We start from the raw sequence: 20044 nt of genomic DNA on the forward strand, positions 1-20044 counted from the left end.
AAACAAGCGGTAACAGCCACAAAACAATTGTTTGGAAAACTGGGGTTTATCATCCATCCAGTTCAGTCTAAATTAACGCCTTCAACAAAAATGGATTATGAGGGGTTCACCATTAACTCAGTTCTCATGTCAGTGACTTTGCCGAAAGAAAAGGTTTCAGCCTTAATAGAGGCTTGTAGCAAAATCATTGACATCACCAAACCATCCATTAGACTGGTAGCTAGAATAATTGGGACGATAGTGGCTGCATTTCCAGCCACACAATTCGGACCTTTACACTATATAATTTACAGAGAGCAAAAATAAGAACACTCAAACTTAATGATGGCCATTTTGACAGACCAATGAAGCTACCAACAGAGGCCATAATGGAACTAAAATGGTGGGAACATAACGTCAGGTATTGTTCCAATCCAATAATTATCAGCAACCCGTCTATGGTACTACAAACTGATGCCAGTGCACTTGGTTGGGGTGCTACCAATTCCATCTTCAGCTGTGGAGGGAGATGGAATGCACAGGAGGCATCATTATTACAAACACTGGGCATAAACTACCTGGAAATGTTAAGTGCATTCCATTGCCTTAAGTCATATTGTTCTGGGTTAAATCACCAGCATGTTAGACTACAAATTGACAACACCACCGTGGTAGCATATATCAACCATATGGGTGGAAATAAATCGACATCATGTGACAATCTGGCCAACACAATTTGGCAATGGTGTATCCAGAGAGATATTTGGATATCAGCTACCTACTTACCAGGTAAACTAAATTTAGTGGCAGACACCAGGTCACGCAAATTCAATGAAAACACTGAATGGATGTTGGATAAAAATGTAGTTGCTGAAATTACAGCACGGTATGGAACACCAGATATCGATCTTTTCGCATCCAGGCTCAATCACCAGTTATCAAATTATGTTTCATGGGAACCAGACCTGGAGCAGCGGCAACAGATGCATTTTCGCTGCATTTGGGGGAAATTGTTTATTTATGCATTCCCTCCTTTCTGCCTCATCAGTCTGGTATTAAGGAAAATACAGCAAGACTCTGCGTCTGGTATTTTGATAGTACCCGATTGGCCTACTCAACCATGATTCCCGGTGATACTAGACATGGTATGGAACCATGCATCACCATCCATCATAGACCTAATTTACTGGTCCATCCGGTAACAAAGGAAAGATCACCCACAGATCTATGAACATCCCGTCTGTTCTGGAATTCCTGGCAAGCCTCCATTACGATGAGAGGCTCAGTCATAGTGCCATCAACTGCGCCAGAAGTGCTCTGTCAACAAACCTGTGGCAAGGAACAGAGCGGCATTCTGTTGGGACACACCCTGGTAACCGAACTCATGAGGGGCATTTTAATGTTAATCCCCCAAGAACCAGGTACTCCCAAATATGGGATGTGAGCATTGTACTGACCATGTTAAGAAACTGGTCTCCAGCTACAGCTCTGTCCCTACAGAAACTGACTATGAAAACAGTCATGCTGATGGCCTTGGTCACGGCACAAAGGGTCCAGTCACTACAGAATCTAAGGCTGGACAACATGACTATTTCATCTGGAAATTTAACTTTTCACATCAATGAATTAGTCAAACAGAACTGACAGGGGTCAGCAGGCCTAAAAACAGAATTCAGGGCATACCCGACAGATGATCGTCTCTGTATTGTAACACACTTACTATTATATATGGAGTATACCAAGATCATCAGAGGGAAAGAAATGTCACTTTTAATCAGCTACAAACAGCCACTCAATACAGTGACAGTCCAGACCATCTCTAGATGGCTAAAACAGGTCCTAATAAGGCTGGAGTAGACACTACCATTTTAAATCTCACTCCACCAGGACTGCCGCTACATCGGCAGCTATGAAGTTGGATGTTCCTATGGACCAAATCCTCAAGACAGCAGGATGGTCAACGGAGAAAACTTTCCAATGATTTATAACAAACCAGTCATTAAACCTGGAACATTTGCAGAAACAATTTTAAGTTCTGTAATATAATTTACCCCATAAATAGGGGCTATAATTTGGTGTTAATATATTTATCGTTGGGTTTTCAATATCGTATTGATGTCTAATAATGTTAACACTATTCTCCCCATAATCAAGGCAGATGTGATGCATGGACTCGTTTCCACGGCATGAAATCACAGAGCTTTAAAATCTTCACATAGTCACTCACGTGACTCCGAAGTAAAATAGTAAGATTAAATGAGAACTTACCAGTTTGAAGTTTGATCGTTATTTTATGAGGAGTAACGTTGAGGGATTACGTGCCCTCTGCTCCCACCCTTGATCATATACTCAACTGGTATCTCTTCTCTAATCTTACTATGTTTAGTCATTACAGTTATCTGTGATTTCACACCGCTGCTTTGAAGAATGACACGCATGCGTCCTGGTGGGGTTCTTCACGTAATCCCTCAACGTAACTCCTCATAAAATAACGATCAAACTTCAAACTGGTAAATTCTCGTTTAATCTTACTATTTTAGGTAACTTCTGCAAACACTCCACCACCCCCATTGCTCTTCGCCATCTTGCCCCCCCCTTCCTCCACTAAGAGCCGCTTAACCAGTTCCACAGGTTGCAACGATGTATCCCTGTTGGGATAACGCTGACCCTTGCCAATAATCTGACCCTTGCCAAAAGTCCCCCACCCCACCCACCCATAATCAGTCTGAAGAAGGGTCCAGACCCAATACGTCACCTATCCATGTTCTCCAGGGGTGCTGCCTGACCCGCTGAGTTACTCCAGCACTCTGTGAAACGTCACCTATCCATGTTCCCCACAGATGCTGCCTGACCCGCTGAGGTACTCCAGCACTCTGTGAAACGTCACCTATCCATGTTCTCCAGGGGTGCTGCCTGACCCGCTGAGTTACTCCAGCAATTTGTGCCTATCTTTGTTCTTCGTATTGTGTTCAGTAAAGTGATGGCAGCTAAAATAGTAGGGGGTTGGTTCACTTGTCAGCACCTCTGTGCAGCGCAGTTTAATTCCCTTGTGATGGCAAGCATGCTACAGTTGATGCTAAATATATTGAACCAGTTTTAAAATCATTTGAGGACCCAGATTTAGTTCCTGTGCTTCATAAGATGGTGAAATCCAATTTCAGGTACAAGAAATAAAGAAATTGTGTTGTGCAAAATCAAATGGACTCATTGTCAAGTGGCACATCAACAATTTATCTCTCCCCTGCTTGAAAACTAATAAGCCATTGTCGTTCTTTTTAGAAAAACAGAGATGTTATTTAAGGGTGTCACATTGCACAAAGGTAGCACAGTGCTGTAGCGGGTAGAGCTGCTGCCTCAGTGCCAGAGACCCAGGTTCGATCCTGACCTCGGGTGCTGTTTGTATGGATTTTGAACGTTTTCCCTGAGACTGCGTAGGTTTCTTCCGGGTGCTCTGATTTCCTCCCACATTCCAAAGACATGCGGGTTTGTAGGTTAATTGGCCCCTGTAGATTGTAGGGAATGTAGGGAGTGGATGAGAAAGTGGGACAACGTGGAACTAATGTGAACGGGTGATCGGTGGACAGGATGGAGTCTTTGGGCCAAAGGGCCTGTTTCCATGTTAAATTATAAACTAAACCAAAAAACGCTGTTTCTTTTTGTTCAAAACCGTCAGTTTTGTTTTTAAATATTTATGTCGCCTAAATGGCCAAGTACCTTCATGGCTTAGGGGGATGCTAAAAATGATCAAAGATCTATTTAAATTCAGGCACCATTTTGTCTCAAAGTTGACTTATTTTGGTGTCCGCATAGTGTTTGTAGCACACATTGCAGAATATGAGTTTCATGCAGCTGCAAGCTTCAAAATGACAAAGTGCAGCTGCAAGTTTCAAAATGTCAAAGTGGGTTAAATTTGCCAACAATTAACCATGTACAATTGTGCTTCTATTTACAGGTTTCCTGCACTATCCAGCACTTAATAGTTTGAACCTAACTGGAATAGAAATGGTTTTACCTAGATTTGGGGTAATGAAGAAGTTTTGTGTCTTCATGTGTGTCATTACACCCTGCCTCTACACTGTCATCTATATAATATGTTTTCAGAAGGCAAATGTATTGCTCAAAAATGGATTTAACTATGATGAAACCAAGGAACTCCAATATAATCTGATTCAACGTGAAGCACAGGAGGTATTACGTGGGAGGGAGGATGCAAAAGAATTGAGTAATGAAGATGCCAAACAAGGTTCTTTTTGGAAACATTTTGAGATAGTACAGTCAAATTCGAGTGTTATTTTAAAGACAATTGCCACCAGACCCAGTAAGGTAGAAATTCCTATTAAAGGACCTACTGTTTCAAAAGATATTTTGCCTGCATCTGCAATTACCAAGGATTTAATCAGGGGCCGACCAGTAAAGCAACAATTAATCGCTTCCATCACAGCTGCACAAGCCACCAAGATCAAACTCGCACTTAGAAATCAGTGGATGATTTGGAATGAAGATAGCTCTTCAAGTAACCTTAATCGGCGCCTACAGAATGTCAAAAACAATTATGTTGCCATGAATAAATATGCTGTGAACTTTACTGGAAAGAGGAGACTGAGGAAATTGAGCAGCAAAGAATTGTTGTGCGAACTGAAGCAGAGAGTGGAGGTGGCTTCCATTCAATTTGGAGACGAGCCTTTCACAACATCCAGGTGGAAGCAATTCTTACCGACCAGAAATCTTTCCCAAGCACTAGGACCTTTTCAGACATGTGCCGTCGTAGCGTCAGCTGGATCAATCCTGAAGTCAAAGCTTGGAAGAGAAATAGGTGAGTTTTACACAAAATCATGTTGATGTGGGGATTCAAGGGTAATGCTTGCCAAGCTTCCTATTTCAATAGAAAAGCAAAATAGAGAACAAGATGGACCTCATCCAGGATAACAAGATAGATTCTCAATCCTATTCAACTGAGTTATTGGTAAGTCTGAATTTCGCCTTGCTTTAGGGTTACCAAAATGGTCATTTTATCTTGTCTATTCACTGGATAGGGGAACCATTAGAGAGTGGTCTTCAAAATTTTCTTGTCAGTAATAGTTTTTATTCCAAACCTAAACCTTATTCTGATTTTTTTTTAAACCTCCAGATCAAAAACTGCAAAATCTCTTCATACATTCTCAGTGTCTATGCACTCAATAGTACCATAATCAGTAGTGCTTGCACTTATCTTTAAACACAAACATCCTTGCCACTCATGTGGCCCCCTGGGGTGATAATCTTCCCCTTGTTCGACAGGTGTTCCCACCAAACTCTGCCCCTCAATGTCCAGCAGTGGAGGGACCCGAGACTGTGGTCCTCCCCCACTGAGCCTTGGCGTTGGCTGCATCAAGCAAGGTTCAGTGAGTCTCTTATTATGCACCCCTGCTGTCTGGAATGGGCCAGTCGGCACCATTCCCTGACTGACATCTCGCTGTGCTGAGACCCCAACAAGTTTCGGGCAGACCATAGAACATCTTTCACCGAATTGATGATCTTCCAGTAGCATTTAATATCTATCTCTGAATGTATCGCTGGGAACAGCCCATATATTAGAGAGTCATGGAGCTGTTCAGGATGAGCCGTGACAGGATTCTTGCATCATTCTCCAGACCCTCTTTGTGAATCCACGTCACGAGGTGGCAACCATCTCAAGGTCAGTAACAATTTGGAACAATTGAGGCCGAACTTAACAGGACAAACTAGTCTCACCAAACTTGCTGTCTCACCCACTGTTTGTTCCATAGGTGTGTATAAATTATAATCATTGTATCAAACTGTCAATGTTTTCCAACAGTCTCTCGGATACTCAGGTTCCACCCTGGGAGGAAATAAATGATTGTTGAATTATGATTCTAACGCAAATTGTATTTTGTTTAATTCAGTCCAAGTGGGAAAGTGTCAGGATTTATAACTCCTCCATTAAAATGAACCAGGTTCCAAGTGCTGTCTGTATGGAGTTTGCACATTCACCCCATGACCACATGGCTTTCCTCTGATGCTCCCATTTCCCTCTCCTACTCCAATGATGTGCTGGTTGGTTGGCTATTCGGCTAAATAACGTCTAGGGCAGTTCTGACAGGAATCATGGTGGAGCACTGTGCACATTTGCGGGAATAGATTATGGGGAAATAAGCGGAGGAGTGGGATTGCTGACAGAGCTCTGAGGACCAGCATACTCTAAATGGGCTGAATGGCCTCCTATGTTTCAAAGACCGTGTGAAAATGTGAAGAATATCAAATTTAATATCCAGCATTTGGGCGCGTGGCTTGTGCTGATTGTTGATTTATGTTGGCACAACCCTGATTGTGAATGCTTTGATTTATATCTCCTCCATACATCTGATATGCTTCTTGTCTGGTCCTGCGGGGACACAATACACAATTCTCCTCATACTCATCTCTGGTAAAGGTTGACTTCTGGAAAAGAGAGACAAATGCCCAACCCATCAAAATCACACACCAGCAAAGGAACAGACTGCACCTTTAATTGCCTGCATAATTTACAAAAATAGCATGTGAGATTCTAAATGGTCACTTTTTATTCCTGCCTGCACTTCCCTATTTTTTAAGTCCACAGAATTAAACAGTCACATTAACGCAGAAGATAGATGGTGTCAGATAATTTGAAAAATAGCAAACGAGTTCGGTCTCATGTTGCTTTAACTTCAGAATTGTGTCCACTGTTCTCATCAAAAATTCTGCTCACATTAATACATGCTTTAGATTCCCTAGTCTTACATAGAGTTGTCCCTTTGGCCAGGTTATTGTACTTTTGTACAAGGGAGTTTTGCATTGTACCAAGATGTGCATGTCTAATTTTGTTGAGCTGACTGTAATTATATGGAATTTAAATTATTAATATAGTCACAACATTAGAAATAATTGTTCTTTATAATTAGGAAAATAGAGTAGGTCTTGCACATATCCTGAAATTCCTTGCGGTGTGGGTAGAAGTCTAGGCAGTGATGTTAGTCATTATTTTTGAATGCTTGTAATAATAAGAAATAGTGAAATAGTTAGGTCTCCAAATTCACACATCATAGATTAACAAATCATATCTGTTTCCAGTTTTCCTGGAGTTTAAGGAATGCACGGTGAAGCCATCCCAATAGATTGCAAAAAGTGTCTCTATTGGTTCTAAAGCTTGCAAAAAATGTATCTATTGGTTCTAAAGCTTGCAAAAAAATGTATCTATTGGTTCTAAGCTTGCAAAAATATGTCTATTGGTTCTAAAGCTTGCAAAAATATGTCTATTGGTTCTAAGGCTTGCAAAAATATGTCTATTGATTCTAAAGCTTGCAAAAATATGTCTATTGGTTCTAAAGCTTGCAAAAAGTGTCTATTGGTTCTAAAGCTTGCAAAAAATGTCTATTGGTTCTAAAGCTTGCAAAAATATGTCTATTGGTTCTAAAGCGTGCAAAAACATGTCTATTGGTTCTAAAGCTGGCAAATATATGTCTATTGGTTCTAAAGCTGGCAAAAATATGTCTATTGGTTCTAAAGCTTGCAAAAATATGTCTATTGGTTCTAAAGCTTGCAAAAATATGTCTATTGGTTCTAAAGCTAGCAAAAATATGTCTATTGGTTCTAAAGCTTGCAAAAATATGTCTATTGGTTCTAAAGCTTGCAAAAATATGTCTATTGGTTCTAAAGCTTGCAAAAAAATGTCTATTGGTTCTAAAGCTTGCAAAAAAATGTCTATAGGTTCTAAAGCTTCCAAAAAAATGTCTTGGTTCTAAAGCTTGCAAAAAAAGTCTATTGGTTCTAAAGCTTGCAAAAAAAAGTCTATTGGTTCTAAAGCTTGCAATAAAAAGTCTATTGGTTCTAAAGCTTGTAAAAAAAAGTCTATTGGTTCTAAAGCTTGCAAAAAAAAGTCTATTGGTTCTAAAGCTTGATGTGGATAGAGAACTGGCTGGCAAACAGGAAGCAAAGAGTAGGAGTAAACGGGTCCTTTTCACAATGGCAGGCAGTGACTAGTGGGGTACCGCAAGGCTCAGTGCTGGGACCCCAGCTATTTACAATATATATTAATGATCTGGATGAGGGAATTGAAGGCAATATCTCCAAGGTTGCGGATGACACTAAGCTGGGGGGCAGTGTTAGCTGTGAGGAGGATGCTAGGAGACTGCAAGGTGACTTGGATAGGCTGGGTGAGTGGGCAAATGTTTGGCAGATGCAGTATAATGTGGATAAATGTGAGGTTGTCCATTTTGGTGGCAAAAACAGGAAAGCAGACTATTATCTAAATGGTGGCCGACTAGGAAAAGGGGAGATGCAGCGAGACCTGGGTGTCATGGTACACCAGTCATTGAAAGTGGGCATGCAGGTGCAGCAGGCAGTGAAAAAAGCGAATGGTATGTTAGCTTTCATAGCAAAAGGATTTGAGTATAGGAGCAGGGAGGTTCTACTGCAGTTGTACAGGGTCTTGGTGAGACCACACCTGGAGTATTGCGTACAGTTTTGGTCTCCAAATCTGAGGAAGGACATTATTGCCATAGAGGGAGTGCAGAGAAGGTTCACCAGGCTGATTCCTGGGATGTCCGGACTGTCTTATGAAGAAAGACTGGATAGACTTGGTTTATACTCTCTAGAATTTAGGAGATTGAGAGGGGATCTTATAGAAACTTACAAAATTCTTAAGGGGTTGGACAGGCAAGATGCAGGAAGATTGCTCCCAATGTTGGGGAAGTCCAGGACAAGGGGTCACAGCTTAAGGATAAGGGGGAAATCCTTTAAAACCGAGATGAGAAGAACTTTTTTCACACAGAGAGTGGTGAATCTCTGGAACTCTCTGCCACAGAGGGTAGTCGAGGCCAGTTCATTGGCTATATTTAAGAGGGAGTTAGATGTGGCCCTTGTGGCTAAGGGGATCAAAGGGTTTGGAGAGAAGACAGGTACGGGATACTGAGTTGGATGATCAGCCATGATCATATTGAATGGCGGTGCAGGCTCGAAGGGCCGAATGGCCTACTCCTGCACCTAATTTCTATGTTTCTATGTTTCTAAAGCTTGCAAAAAAATGTCTATTGGTTCTAAAGCTTGCAAAAAGTGTCTCTATTGGTTCTAAAGCTTGCAAAAAAAAGACAATTGGTTCTAAAGCTTGCAAAAAATGTCTATTGGTTCTAAAGCTTGCAAAAAAAATGTCTGTTGGTTCTAAAATGGTTCATACTAGCGCTCCAGAAAGCCCCTCTCCCCCCCCCCCCCCCCCCCCCGGGTTGGCTTGGCTTGGCTTGGGTGCGTCTTGAAATTGAAAGGCATTACTTACTGCAAATGGTGGTATGAAGTTGAAAGGCATTACTTACTGCAAATGGAGGCTTGGGAGCTTTGGCTTGAAGTTGAAAGGCACTACTTACTGCAAATGGTAGCTTGGGTGTGGCTTGAAGTTGAAAGACACCACTTACTGCAAATGGTGGCATGAAGTTGAAAGGCACTACTTACTGCAAATGGTGGCTTGGTTGCTTTGGCTTGAAGTTGAAAGGCACTACTTACTGCAAATGGTGGCTTGGGAGCTTTGGCTTGAAGTTGAAAGACACCACTTACTGCAAATGGTGGCTTGGGTGCATTGGCTTGAAGTTGAAATGCACCACTTACTGCAAATGGCGGTGGCGCGGGCACACCGCGACGCCCTGTGTCTCCCTAGAATGGGAAAAATAGCGACGATCCCCTTACCTGTTTCAAGGCTGCTCACTCGGAGCAGTCTTGTATCCATCTCGTACAGCCGACAGGAACTTCTGGACTTCGGTTCCTGCGGCTGCAACAACTTTCTGGGCGATCTCCGTCTTCCGTCTGAGCTCATCAGAGCAACAGAGCACCCGACTGGAGACCGCCAGGTGAGTCGCGGGGTTGGAGACCGCCATCCGACCCGCGGAGCCCAACCGACCCTCGGCCCTCACCCGACCCGCGGAGCCCAACCGACCCTCGGTCCTCACCTGACCCTCGGTCCTCACCCGACCCGCGGCCCTCACCCGACCCGCGGAGCTGGAGAACGCCAGGTGAGTCCCGGAGCTGGAGAACGCCACCCGACCCGTGGAGCTGGAGAACACCACCCGACCCGTGGAGCTGGAGAACTCTACCCGACCCGTGGAGCTCACCTGACCCTCGCAGCTGGAGAACACCACCCGACCCGTGGAGCTGGAGAACACCGCGGAGCTGGAGACCACCACCCGACCCGCTGGGCTGGAGAACGCCAGGTAAGCCCCGGGGCTGGAGACCATCAGCAGAGCCGCGGGGCTGAAGAACGCCTGCGGAGCCACGGAGACGCAGATACAGAGCAACGGAGCGGCAGAACACCAGCGCGCACCAAGCCAGTTCGGCCGACCAGAAGCACCAACAGACGGCGACGCGTACGAAAACACCGCCGGGGACGCAGAGGTGGGTTAAAGGCCAGGTTAGAGCTAGCCCCACACAGGCCAGGTTAGAGCTAGCCCCACACAGGCCAGGTTAGAGCTAGCCCCACACAGGCCAGGTTAGAGCTAGCCCCACACAGGGTAGGTTAGAGCTAGCCCCACACAGGCTAGGTTAGAGCTAGCCCCACACAGGCCAGGCTAGAGCTAGCCCCACACAGGCCAGGTTAGAGCTAGCCCCACACAGGCTAGGTTAGAGCTAGCCCCACACAGGCCAGGTTAGAGCTAGCCCCACACAGGGTAGGTTAGAGCTAGCCCCACACAGGCCAGGTTAGAGCTAGCCCCACACAGGCCAGGTTAGAGCTAGCCCCACACAGGCCAGGTTAGAGCTAGCCCCACACAGGCCAGGTTAGAGCTAGCCCCACACAGGCTAGGTTAGAGCTAGCCCCACAGGCCAGGTTAGAGCTAGCCCCACACAGGCTAGGTTAGAGCTAGCCCCACACAGGCTAGGTTAGAGCTAGCCCCACACAGGCTAGGTTAGAGCTAGCCCCACACAGGGTAGCGATTCCTAGCCTTTTCCTCGCCAACGTGCGCTCACTGGCAAACAAAATGGACGAACTCCGGCTAAGGATCACCTCCCACAACTGGGTCAAGGACTGCAACATCCTGATCTTCACGGAAACTTGGCTCAACACCGACGTTCCTGACAGCGCCATCCAGCTATCGGGGCGTCATTTACTCCGAGCGGACAGGACAACAGACTCCGGTAAGACCAGAGGTGGGGGTCTGTGCATTTATGTAAATAAAGCATGGTGCACGGACTCCACCATCATCAAGAGTCACTGCTCAGCTAACCTTGAGTTCCTCTTGGTTAGATGCAGACCGTTCTATCTGCCCAGAGAGTTCACCTCCACTGTTGTGACTGCAGCCTATATCCCTCCTGATGCTAATGCCAAGCTTGCAATGAAAGAGCTGCATACTGCCATTAGCAATCAACAGACGCACAACCCCGAGGCAGCCTTCATTGTTGCGGGTGACTTCAATCACTCTAACCTGAAGACTGTACTCCCCAAATTCCACCAACATGTCTCCTTCCCCACTAGAGTAGACAAGACACTGGACAAAGTCTACACCAACATGGCTGAAGCTTACAAAGCCATTCCCCTCCCCCACCTTGGTCAGTCTGATCACGTCTCATTGTTCCTGCTCCCTAAGTACTCCCCACTCATCAGACGGGTTAAACCAACTGTGAGGACAGTTAAAGTCTGGTCAGAGGAAGCGGACTTCACACTTCAGCAGTGTTTTGGAAACACTGACTGGAAGGCGTTTGCAGCCCAGGCCACCCTTGACTCCCACACGGACATTGATTCCTACACATCCTCTGTTCTGGACTTTATAAACTCCACCATCAATAGTGTCACCTCCCTCAAACAGGTGACCATATTCCCGAATCAGAAGCCATGGATGAACAGCGAGGTCAGGCTACTGCTGAAAGCACGGGACACCGCTTTCAGGTCAGGCGATGCTCGAGCCTACAGTTCAGCCAGGGCTAACCTGAAGAGGGGCATCAAGAAGGCCAAGCACTGGCATAAGCTCAGGATTGAGGAGCACTTCAACAACAACTCCGACCCCCGACGCATGTTGCAAGGCATCCAGGCCATCACGGACTACAGACCCTCCAACACCACCCCCACATCCAGCGACGCCTCCTTCCTTGAGGAGCAACTAGCTGTAACTTGGGATGTTGGTGGTTGAAACAAGGAACTGCAGGTGCTGGTTTACAAACAAAAAGGCACAAAGTGCTGGAGTCACTGTGTCCTTTTTTAAAATAATTTTGATAATTCACATGATTTTATTCTTTGATGCAGACTTAAGTGATAGGGACAGAGCATGTATCCCCTGTGGTGGGTGATGTTACTCCCACTTGGAACACCAGAGGGCGACGCTATGCTGATATCAGATTGCAGACCCTGGTTGGAAACCAGTATCCTGCCTCAAAAATAAATCATGTGTTGGAAGGAACTGCAGATGCTGGGTTGAACCGAAGATAGACACAAAAAGCTGGAGTAATTCAGCAGGACCAGGCAGTATCTCTGGAGAAAAGGAATAGGTGTTGTTTCAGGTTGAGATCCTACTTCGGGCAAGACAAATTTCACTACACCATTTGGTGTATGTGACAATAAATGTCCTTTGTCCTTTGGGTCTGAGAATCAGGGGAAAGAATGGTCTCGACCCAAAACATCACCTATTCATTTTCTCCAGAGATGCTGTCTGACCCATTGAGTTACTCCAGCTTTTTGTGTCAAAAAGAATTTAGATTTATAAACGGAATCGTCATGGTGATTTTTGTGGGTGAACTTGAAAACAAATGAGTGTGTTCTCTAAAATAATACAGAGGCAAAGTCATAATCTATGAAACTTTCTTGAATCAGTTCACTGTTGGTGGGCTCAGTCATCCAAGCAAGACGGTATTTTTGTAGTTCCTTAATTTAACAAAACTGGCCATCGGGTGATGGGAACTGCTTGGATGCCAGGGAAATGTTATTTCACCAGTGAATGAAGAAGTGAGTGTCCCTTTTTGGCAAATATTTGCAAAGTAAAGATGTAGGAAAGAACTGCAGATGCTGGTTTACACTGTAGATAGACACAAAATGCTGGAGTAACTCAGCCGGTCAGGCAACATCTCTGCAAAAAAAGGAATAGGTGATGTTTTGGGTGGAGATCTTTCTTCAGACTTCAGTCTTCAGTCTGAAGAAGGGTCTCGACCCAAAACATCACCTACCTGTGTTCCTTTTCCGCCGAGGTGCTGCCTGATCTGCTAAAAAAACATTATAGATCTACACAGAGTGAATACACAGGGTGAATAAAACCATGAGGTTTAATTATGCTAACCTATATTTTGATGAAAGAAAGCTTAACACCTTTTTTCCCCTGTAATTGCTTCCTTTTTTTAGGTAGTACAATGTAAATTGTATTGGCTTTGTCTTAATGGCCATACAATATGATCTATACAAATTATCCTAAAATAATAAATTATTATCCAATTAAAGAAGTAAAACTACTGAAGTAGCTGACTTCTTTGTCAGACAGTAGTGTAGGCAGCGAGTTGCTCATTTTTTTGACTGTGTACAGTTTGTGCATCGTTAAGATTTCCCCGCTGATCATACTCAGTAAAATTATATCCAATTTTGCTTCAATTTTAGCTTTTCTGATCTCAGCAGAGCAAATTATTTTAAGATTCTCAGCAAAAGCTGTCCTATCTTAACCATAGTTTATCTGGAACATTTAGAATATTGTTTTTAATATTTTCATAGCTACCATGTAATCCATTTACTATTTCTCGTTCTTGTTGGAAAGTCTGAAATCTTTGTTCTTAGGCTTTTTAACCTTTGTCTGATCTGCAGTGTCTGTTTTAGTGTCGTGATCAGCATCTTAGACAGAAGTCTGTCGGAAGACTGTCGGGGCCGGCAGCATCTAAGACAGTAGACCCCGGTGTTTAGCAGGGTCAGAGGACCTATTTGTCATTTGTCCCATTAAATTAGCAAGGACTTCAATTTTGCTCATTTGGATAAACATGGTTATTTAATAAATGGAAATTGCTGAAAGCACTCAGCATATCAGGCAGCATATCTGTGCAGAGAGAAACAGAGATAACATTTCAAATTTTAGTCAGCAGCTGCACAACCTGAAACGCACCTTTAAAACTGTTAAAACTCTTTGAAACAAACTCTGTCTCACAGATGGAGATAAAACCCATTGAAATTTAAAAAAACAGCTAGATTTGAGAAACATACTGTTTAATTTTATCTCATGTTTTATTCACTGTACATACATTTATAATGTCTCCATTGCCTGCATTACTTTGCCAATATGGAACATTAACTTAATTTATGCCTATTTGGACGTAATAATAAAGAAAATGATAACTTGTGCCATAGCAACTGTCCATTACTGTCTGATGCAGATTTTACAGGACATATTAGCACAAGTGGCCTGATTTTAGCACAACTGAACTTCATACTTATGACATGCTAAATATCCCTGGACGTTTCCTGATTTTATTCAAATTAGAAATTCTGAAAGATATGCAAAGGATCTCTATTAACATATAGAATCGTTAATCCAATTCTTCTACGTCATCCTGTGCCAGCTGTTGCTGAGATCTCTGATTCTTTTGAGGCCTGAACCAATGACTGTTTATGAACCAAACTGGAATTCAATTGCAGCGGTTCAGAATTGGAGGTTGTGCAAATGTTTTGGGGGTTTCATAAAAACAATGATTCAAAAACAAGCTTCCATGGAAGAGTATTTCGCCGGCTTGCCAACATTCCTCCTTTTTTCGGTCCTAAATGTCTTAAACTGTATCCTGACGCAGTTATCCCTCCTTTCTGGATCCCATCAGGGGAAACATTCCCCCTCATCCTCCCTGTTGGATTTTTATTTCACTTTAGTTTAATTTAGAGATACAGCGCGGAAACGGGTTATTCGGCCAACTGAGTCCGCGCCGACAAGCGATCCCCACACACTAACGCTATCCTACACACAATAGACAATAGGTGCAGGAGTAGGCCATTTGGCCCTTTGAGCCAGCACCACCATTCAATGTGATCATGGCTGATCATCCCCAATCAGTACCCCGTTCCTGCCTTTTCCCCATATCCCCTGACTCCGCTATCTTTAAGAGCCCTATCTAGCTCTCTCTTGAAAGTATCCAGAGAACCTGCCTGCACCGTCCTCTTGAGGCAGAGAATTCCACAGACTCACAACTCTCTGTGAGAAAAGGTTTTTCCTCGTCTCCGTTCTAAATGGCTTACTCCTTATTCTTAAACTGTGGCCCCCGGTTCTGGACTCCCCCAACATCGGGAACATGTTTCCTGCCTCTAGTGTGTCCAAGCCCTTAACAATCTTATATGTTTAAATGAGATTGCCTCTCATCCTTCTAAACTCTAGAGTGTACAAGCCCAGCTGCTCCATTCTCTCAGCATATGACAGTCCTGCCATCCTGGGAATTAACCTTGTGAACCTACGCTGCACTCCCTCAATAGCAAGAATGTCATTCCTCAAATTAGGGGAACAAAATTGCACACAATACCCCAGGTCAGTAACTGCCTTATTCGATGATGTCAACGAGGATATGAACCACAACTGTTGCCACTCTCTGTAGTGTTGAAGCGATTAGGCTGGTGCATAGAAATGTCTATAAGTCACAAAGGGGAACTACTGTTATCAAATATACAAAGCTCTCTCTCTCTATATCTGATATAAGCACAAACATAGACACAAAGTGCTGGAGTAACTCAACGGTTCAGGCAGCATCGCTGAAGAAAAAGGATGAGTGACCTTTTGGGTCGGGACCCTTCTTCAGAGGCTGGAGGTTCCCGACCCGAAATGTCACTCATCCTTTTTCTTCAGCGATACTGCCTGACCCACTGAATTCCTCTGGCACTTTGTGTCTATCTTTGGTATAAACTAGCATCTGCTGTTCTTTATTTCTACATATGGGCAAACAAACTATTTAGTAGCACTCAAAAACAAGTAGAAATCTATCTCAAAAACTCTGTGTACATTTCTTCTGGAAGCTCTATCGGTATAACTTTGTTATAAACTCTGATACTGTGATGGCTCTGGGGTTGTCATTGACCTTATGCTGAAGTGATCCCAAGTGGAAGAACCAGAGGAAATACCCAACATATATTTCACTGACATTCGAACGGCCATCCATGTGAAAGGAGATTTTAAGCCGCAGCGAAGGGAGGGAGAGCCGCATGAGGAGAGAGTCTCTGTTTCCTCTCTGCCATCCAGAAACAACAGAGAGGGCAGCTGCTCTCCATCTGACTTGCACGAAGGGGAAACAACGGCCAAAATCTTGTGACAGGACAGGCACCACGGAACAAATCCTGAAGCATGGTGACAAAACCGAGCATGTGAAACCGCAGCAGTCCTTGATGGTGAAATGACGATTTCACGTCTAGACTTTTGTAAATGGGTCCTCCTTTTTAGCAAAACATTCGCAAAGCTGCTGTAAAGCTCTACAGAAACGGCTTCAGTTCCTGTAGCCTGGGGCAACTCCTTGGAACCGCTCCCTAACTGTCAGCTTTAATTTGTCACAAGTACAGTGGAGAAACTGCACGTCTACTGTGAAAGAAACTCAAGTCAAAAACACTCCATGAAAGGCAACCGATCAACTCCAGATTATTGTCTGTGTGAAAACGAACACGTCCCTCCTTGGTTGTTACAGCTACTTCCACTGAAACCTCAAGCATCATCACTATTAAAAATATAGCCATCTCAGGTGGTAATGTCATGAATGTGGTGCCGGTGAATGCCCAGAGCAACATTGATATGGGCCAAGGATAAAGCAAAGAATGATTGGTGGAAATGAAATCACTGACCCTGGTTATTAATCCCTGGGAACAAGTTCATTATGTCTCCTTCTTTACGCCATTCACCTAACGATCTTTCCCCTCTCCGAGCCAATCAGTAAGTGAAACTGCTTTTAATTAAAGCAATCCAAGATTAATATAAAGAGGATATTTATTACTGTTGATGTAGGAGATCATTACGTTCAAAGGGTAGAAGAATTCAGCTACAATAAATTTCATTTAAAACAGAATATCCCACCCAAACGGTTTAGAGTACAGCCCCCTGCACCTAAAATCAATGTCAATAAGAAGGGAAGATATTGAACTTTTGTTTTGCCTTCCATCACAGTGAGGAATGTGGAGGAGTCACTGTGCTGGATGTTCATGTTAAATGTATTTTGTATGTTCTGTTGCTTTTTATTAGTATGATGACTGTATGGCAAATCAAATTCCTCGTATGTTGCAAATTGTTGCTAATAAAGTATGATTATATGCATAAGTTCCCTTGTGATATTGTGAATGATTGGGCTGAGGTCTTTACCTAAACAGTGAAATATGGCGGAATGGTGGCACAGCAGTAGAATTGCTGCCTAACAGTAACAGAGACCCAGGTTCGATTCTGACTATGGGTCCTGTCTGTATGGAGTTTGTATGTTTTCACCGTGACCTGTGTAGGTTTTCTCCGGGTGCTCCGGTTTCTTCCCACACTCCAAAAACATACAAGTTTGTAGGTTAATTGGCTTTGGTAAAATTATAAATTGTCCCTCATTAAAACATATAAGATTGTTAAGGGCTTGGACACGCTAGAGGCAGGAAACATGTTCTCTGGATACTTTCAAGAGAGAGCTAGATAGGGCTCTTAAAGATAGCGGGGTCAGGGGATATGGGGAGAAGGCAGGAACGGGGTACTGATTGGGGATGATCAGCCATGATCACATTGAATGGCGGTGCTGGCTCGAAGGGCCGAATGGCCTGCCCCTGCACCTATTGTCTATTGACTAGAAAAAACTGGCTGCTCAAAGCAATGAAATATGATGGAACTGCAGTTGCTGGTTTATACCAAAGATAGACGCAAAATGCTGGAGTAACTGAGTGGGTCAGGCAGCATCTCTGGAGAAAATGGATAAGTGACATTTTGGGTCAGGACCCTTCTTGGAACCCATGTTCTCCAGAGATGGTGTCTGACCCGCTGAGTTACTCCAGCATTTCGTGTCTATCCTGCTCAAACCAAAGATTTGGTTTGAAACTTTAGAATTCAGTGGGGCAAAGGACTCCTTTTGATCCTTCTTTGCCTTTAACGTATTTGGGATCAAGAAATCAAATGTTTTGTGAACATTAGAGTATAATTTTAGTAATACCATAGAGAGTTAAGATGAAGTTAAAACAGGATATAGTTTTGTGGGAGCAAGTTAAAAATCTGCCCCAGCTGTTTGGTAAAGAGGAGCTGAAGTCTCTCTGACTGTAAAAAAATTGCTCAATTTATTTTGCCAAGTTGTTCCATGAAAATATAGGAACTGTAAAATTCTGCTTTATACCGAAGGTAGACACAAAATACTGGAATAACTCAGCAGGTCAGGCAACATCTCTGGAGAAAAAGAATACGTGATGTTTCTGGTCGGAACCCTTCCTCAGACTGAAATTAGACATAGGGAGATGGAAATAAACTGGAGGCGAGAAAATGGCAGAACAAATCACGGCTGGCAATAGGTGACCGCAGGAAGGGTGGAGTCCATATGGCCCTATTGTTATCCCACATTCTCCAGTCACCAGTGGGCCATTATGTGCTCCACCCTTCCTGAAGTAATCTGTTGCCGGCCCTGATTTGTTCTGGCCTTTTGTCGACTCCACTTTATTTCCCTCCACCCCCCACCCCACCTCTACATTCAGATTGAAGAAGTTTTCCGACCCAAAACGTTACCTATTCCTTTTCTCTAGAGATTCTGCCTGTAAAAGCCATGGAGGATTTCGACCCGAAAGGTCACATTCCTTTCCCTTCACAAATGCTTCTCAACCCACTGAAGTTCCTCGTCCTCCAGCAAATTGTTTGTTACTCCAAACTAGAGGGAGACTTCTTGTTTAAAAAAAATAGAGACTGTTGCCTCTCGGTGGATACGTGTTTGACAAAATGAGTGAACGTTTTTGGACCATTTTGGTCTTGGGTTAATTCCAGTTTCCCATTTGTGCCTTTTGAAGGTGTTGTTATGGTGAAACAATCTGGGAGTTTTAGATCATTGGCCAATGGGCAGTAAAGGCCATGGGCACTTTCCCAGCATTTGAGAACTCCAGTTATTGGCTTGAAGTGGTTAGAACTGTGCAGATTCTAATAATTTCCAATATAAACCAGCTCACTAAGAAATCAATATTAAAATTGAATTAGTTCATATTTAGTTAGTCAAGTTATTTAGTTAGTCAAGAATGAGTAATGCAAGCCAGTGGGCTGATGATTAGGTATTAACACCAATACTCCCTTGAGTTACAGTTTAAGGATAAGGGGGAAATCTTTTAGGACCGAGATGAGGAAACCGTTTTTCACACAGAGAGTGGTGAATCTCTGGAATTCTCTCCCGCAGAAGGTAGTTGAGGCCAGTTCATTGGCTATATTTAAGAGGGAGTTAGATGTGGCCCTTGTGGCTAAAGGGATCAGGGGGTATGGAGAGAAGGCAGGGACAGGATACTGAGTTGGATGATCAGCCATGATCATATTGAATGGCGGTGCAGGCTCGAAGGGCCAAATGGCCTACTCCTGCACCTATTTTCTATGTTTCTATGAGTTAGCTATTGAATGAAATTGAACATTGGGCTGTACTGCTTAGACTGGGCCAAGTATTTGAAAGAAGATTAAAACCAAATGAAATGTGGTTTGTTTCTGGGCATCAACTGAAACTGAGTTAATGAGTCCATGGAGTCGAATGGCGATATGCAACAGACCATCCACGGAGTCAGTGGATTGATTGAAGAGTATGAACTGGACAGATATTTGATGCAGTTTTCTGAAAGGGCCCAATGCTTTACATTTTTATTTCAACTCATTTTTTGATGCCATACATGATTTTTCCAGATTTGTTTACCAAATTTATTTTTCATCACTTTTGTTTCCTTTATTTTGACATCACTACCTTTTCCTCGTGTCTACCTGTCTTTCAGTCATTGCCTATTCCATGTGCAAATGCAGTTTTCCCATCTCTTTTTTTGGTTTTCTTTTCTTCATTTCATTCATATCTAACAATATTCTTGTTCTCTGTCCCATAGCCACAATTTCTTTCTCATTGTATTTTTGTGACTTCCCACCGCTAATAATCTCCAACTCTAATTTCATCCTTCTCTTTCTTAGAATCATCT

At 43.4% G+C, this 20044-nt stretch overlaps 1 protein-coding gene across 7 annotated transcripts in view; it reads left to right on the plus strand.

Moving 5' to 3' along the window:
• Positions 1-20044, plus strand: part of st6gal1 (ST6 beta-galactoside alpha-2,6-sialyltransferase 1) — a 72377-nt gene that overhangs the window by 24065 nt on the left and 28268 nt on the right. For all 7 annotated transcript variants that reach the window (XM_033031038.1, XM_033031034.1, XM_033031036.1 and 4 more), the window contains exon 3: positions 3932-4792. In XM_033031038.1, coding sequence (XP_032886929.1) covers positions 3982-4792 — 811 coding nt within the window. In that variant the 5' untranslated portion in view covers positions 3932-3981. The remainder of the gene's footprint in view (positions 1-3931; positions 4793-20044) is intronic.

Source organism: Amblyraja radiata, chromosome 13, assembly GCF_010909765.2.
Source record: "Amblyraja radiata isolate CabotCenter1 chromosome 13, sAmbRad1.1.pri, whole genome shotgun sequence".
NCBI classification, from domain to species: domain Eukaryota; kingdom Metazoa; phylum Chordata; class Chondrichthyes; order Rajiformes; family Rajidae; genus Amblyraja; species Amblyraja radiata.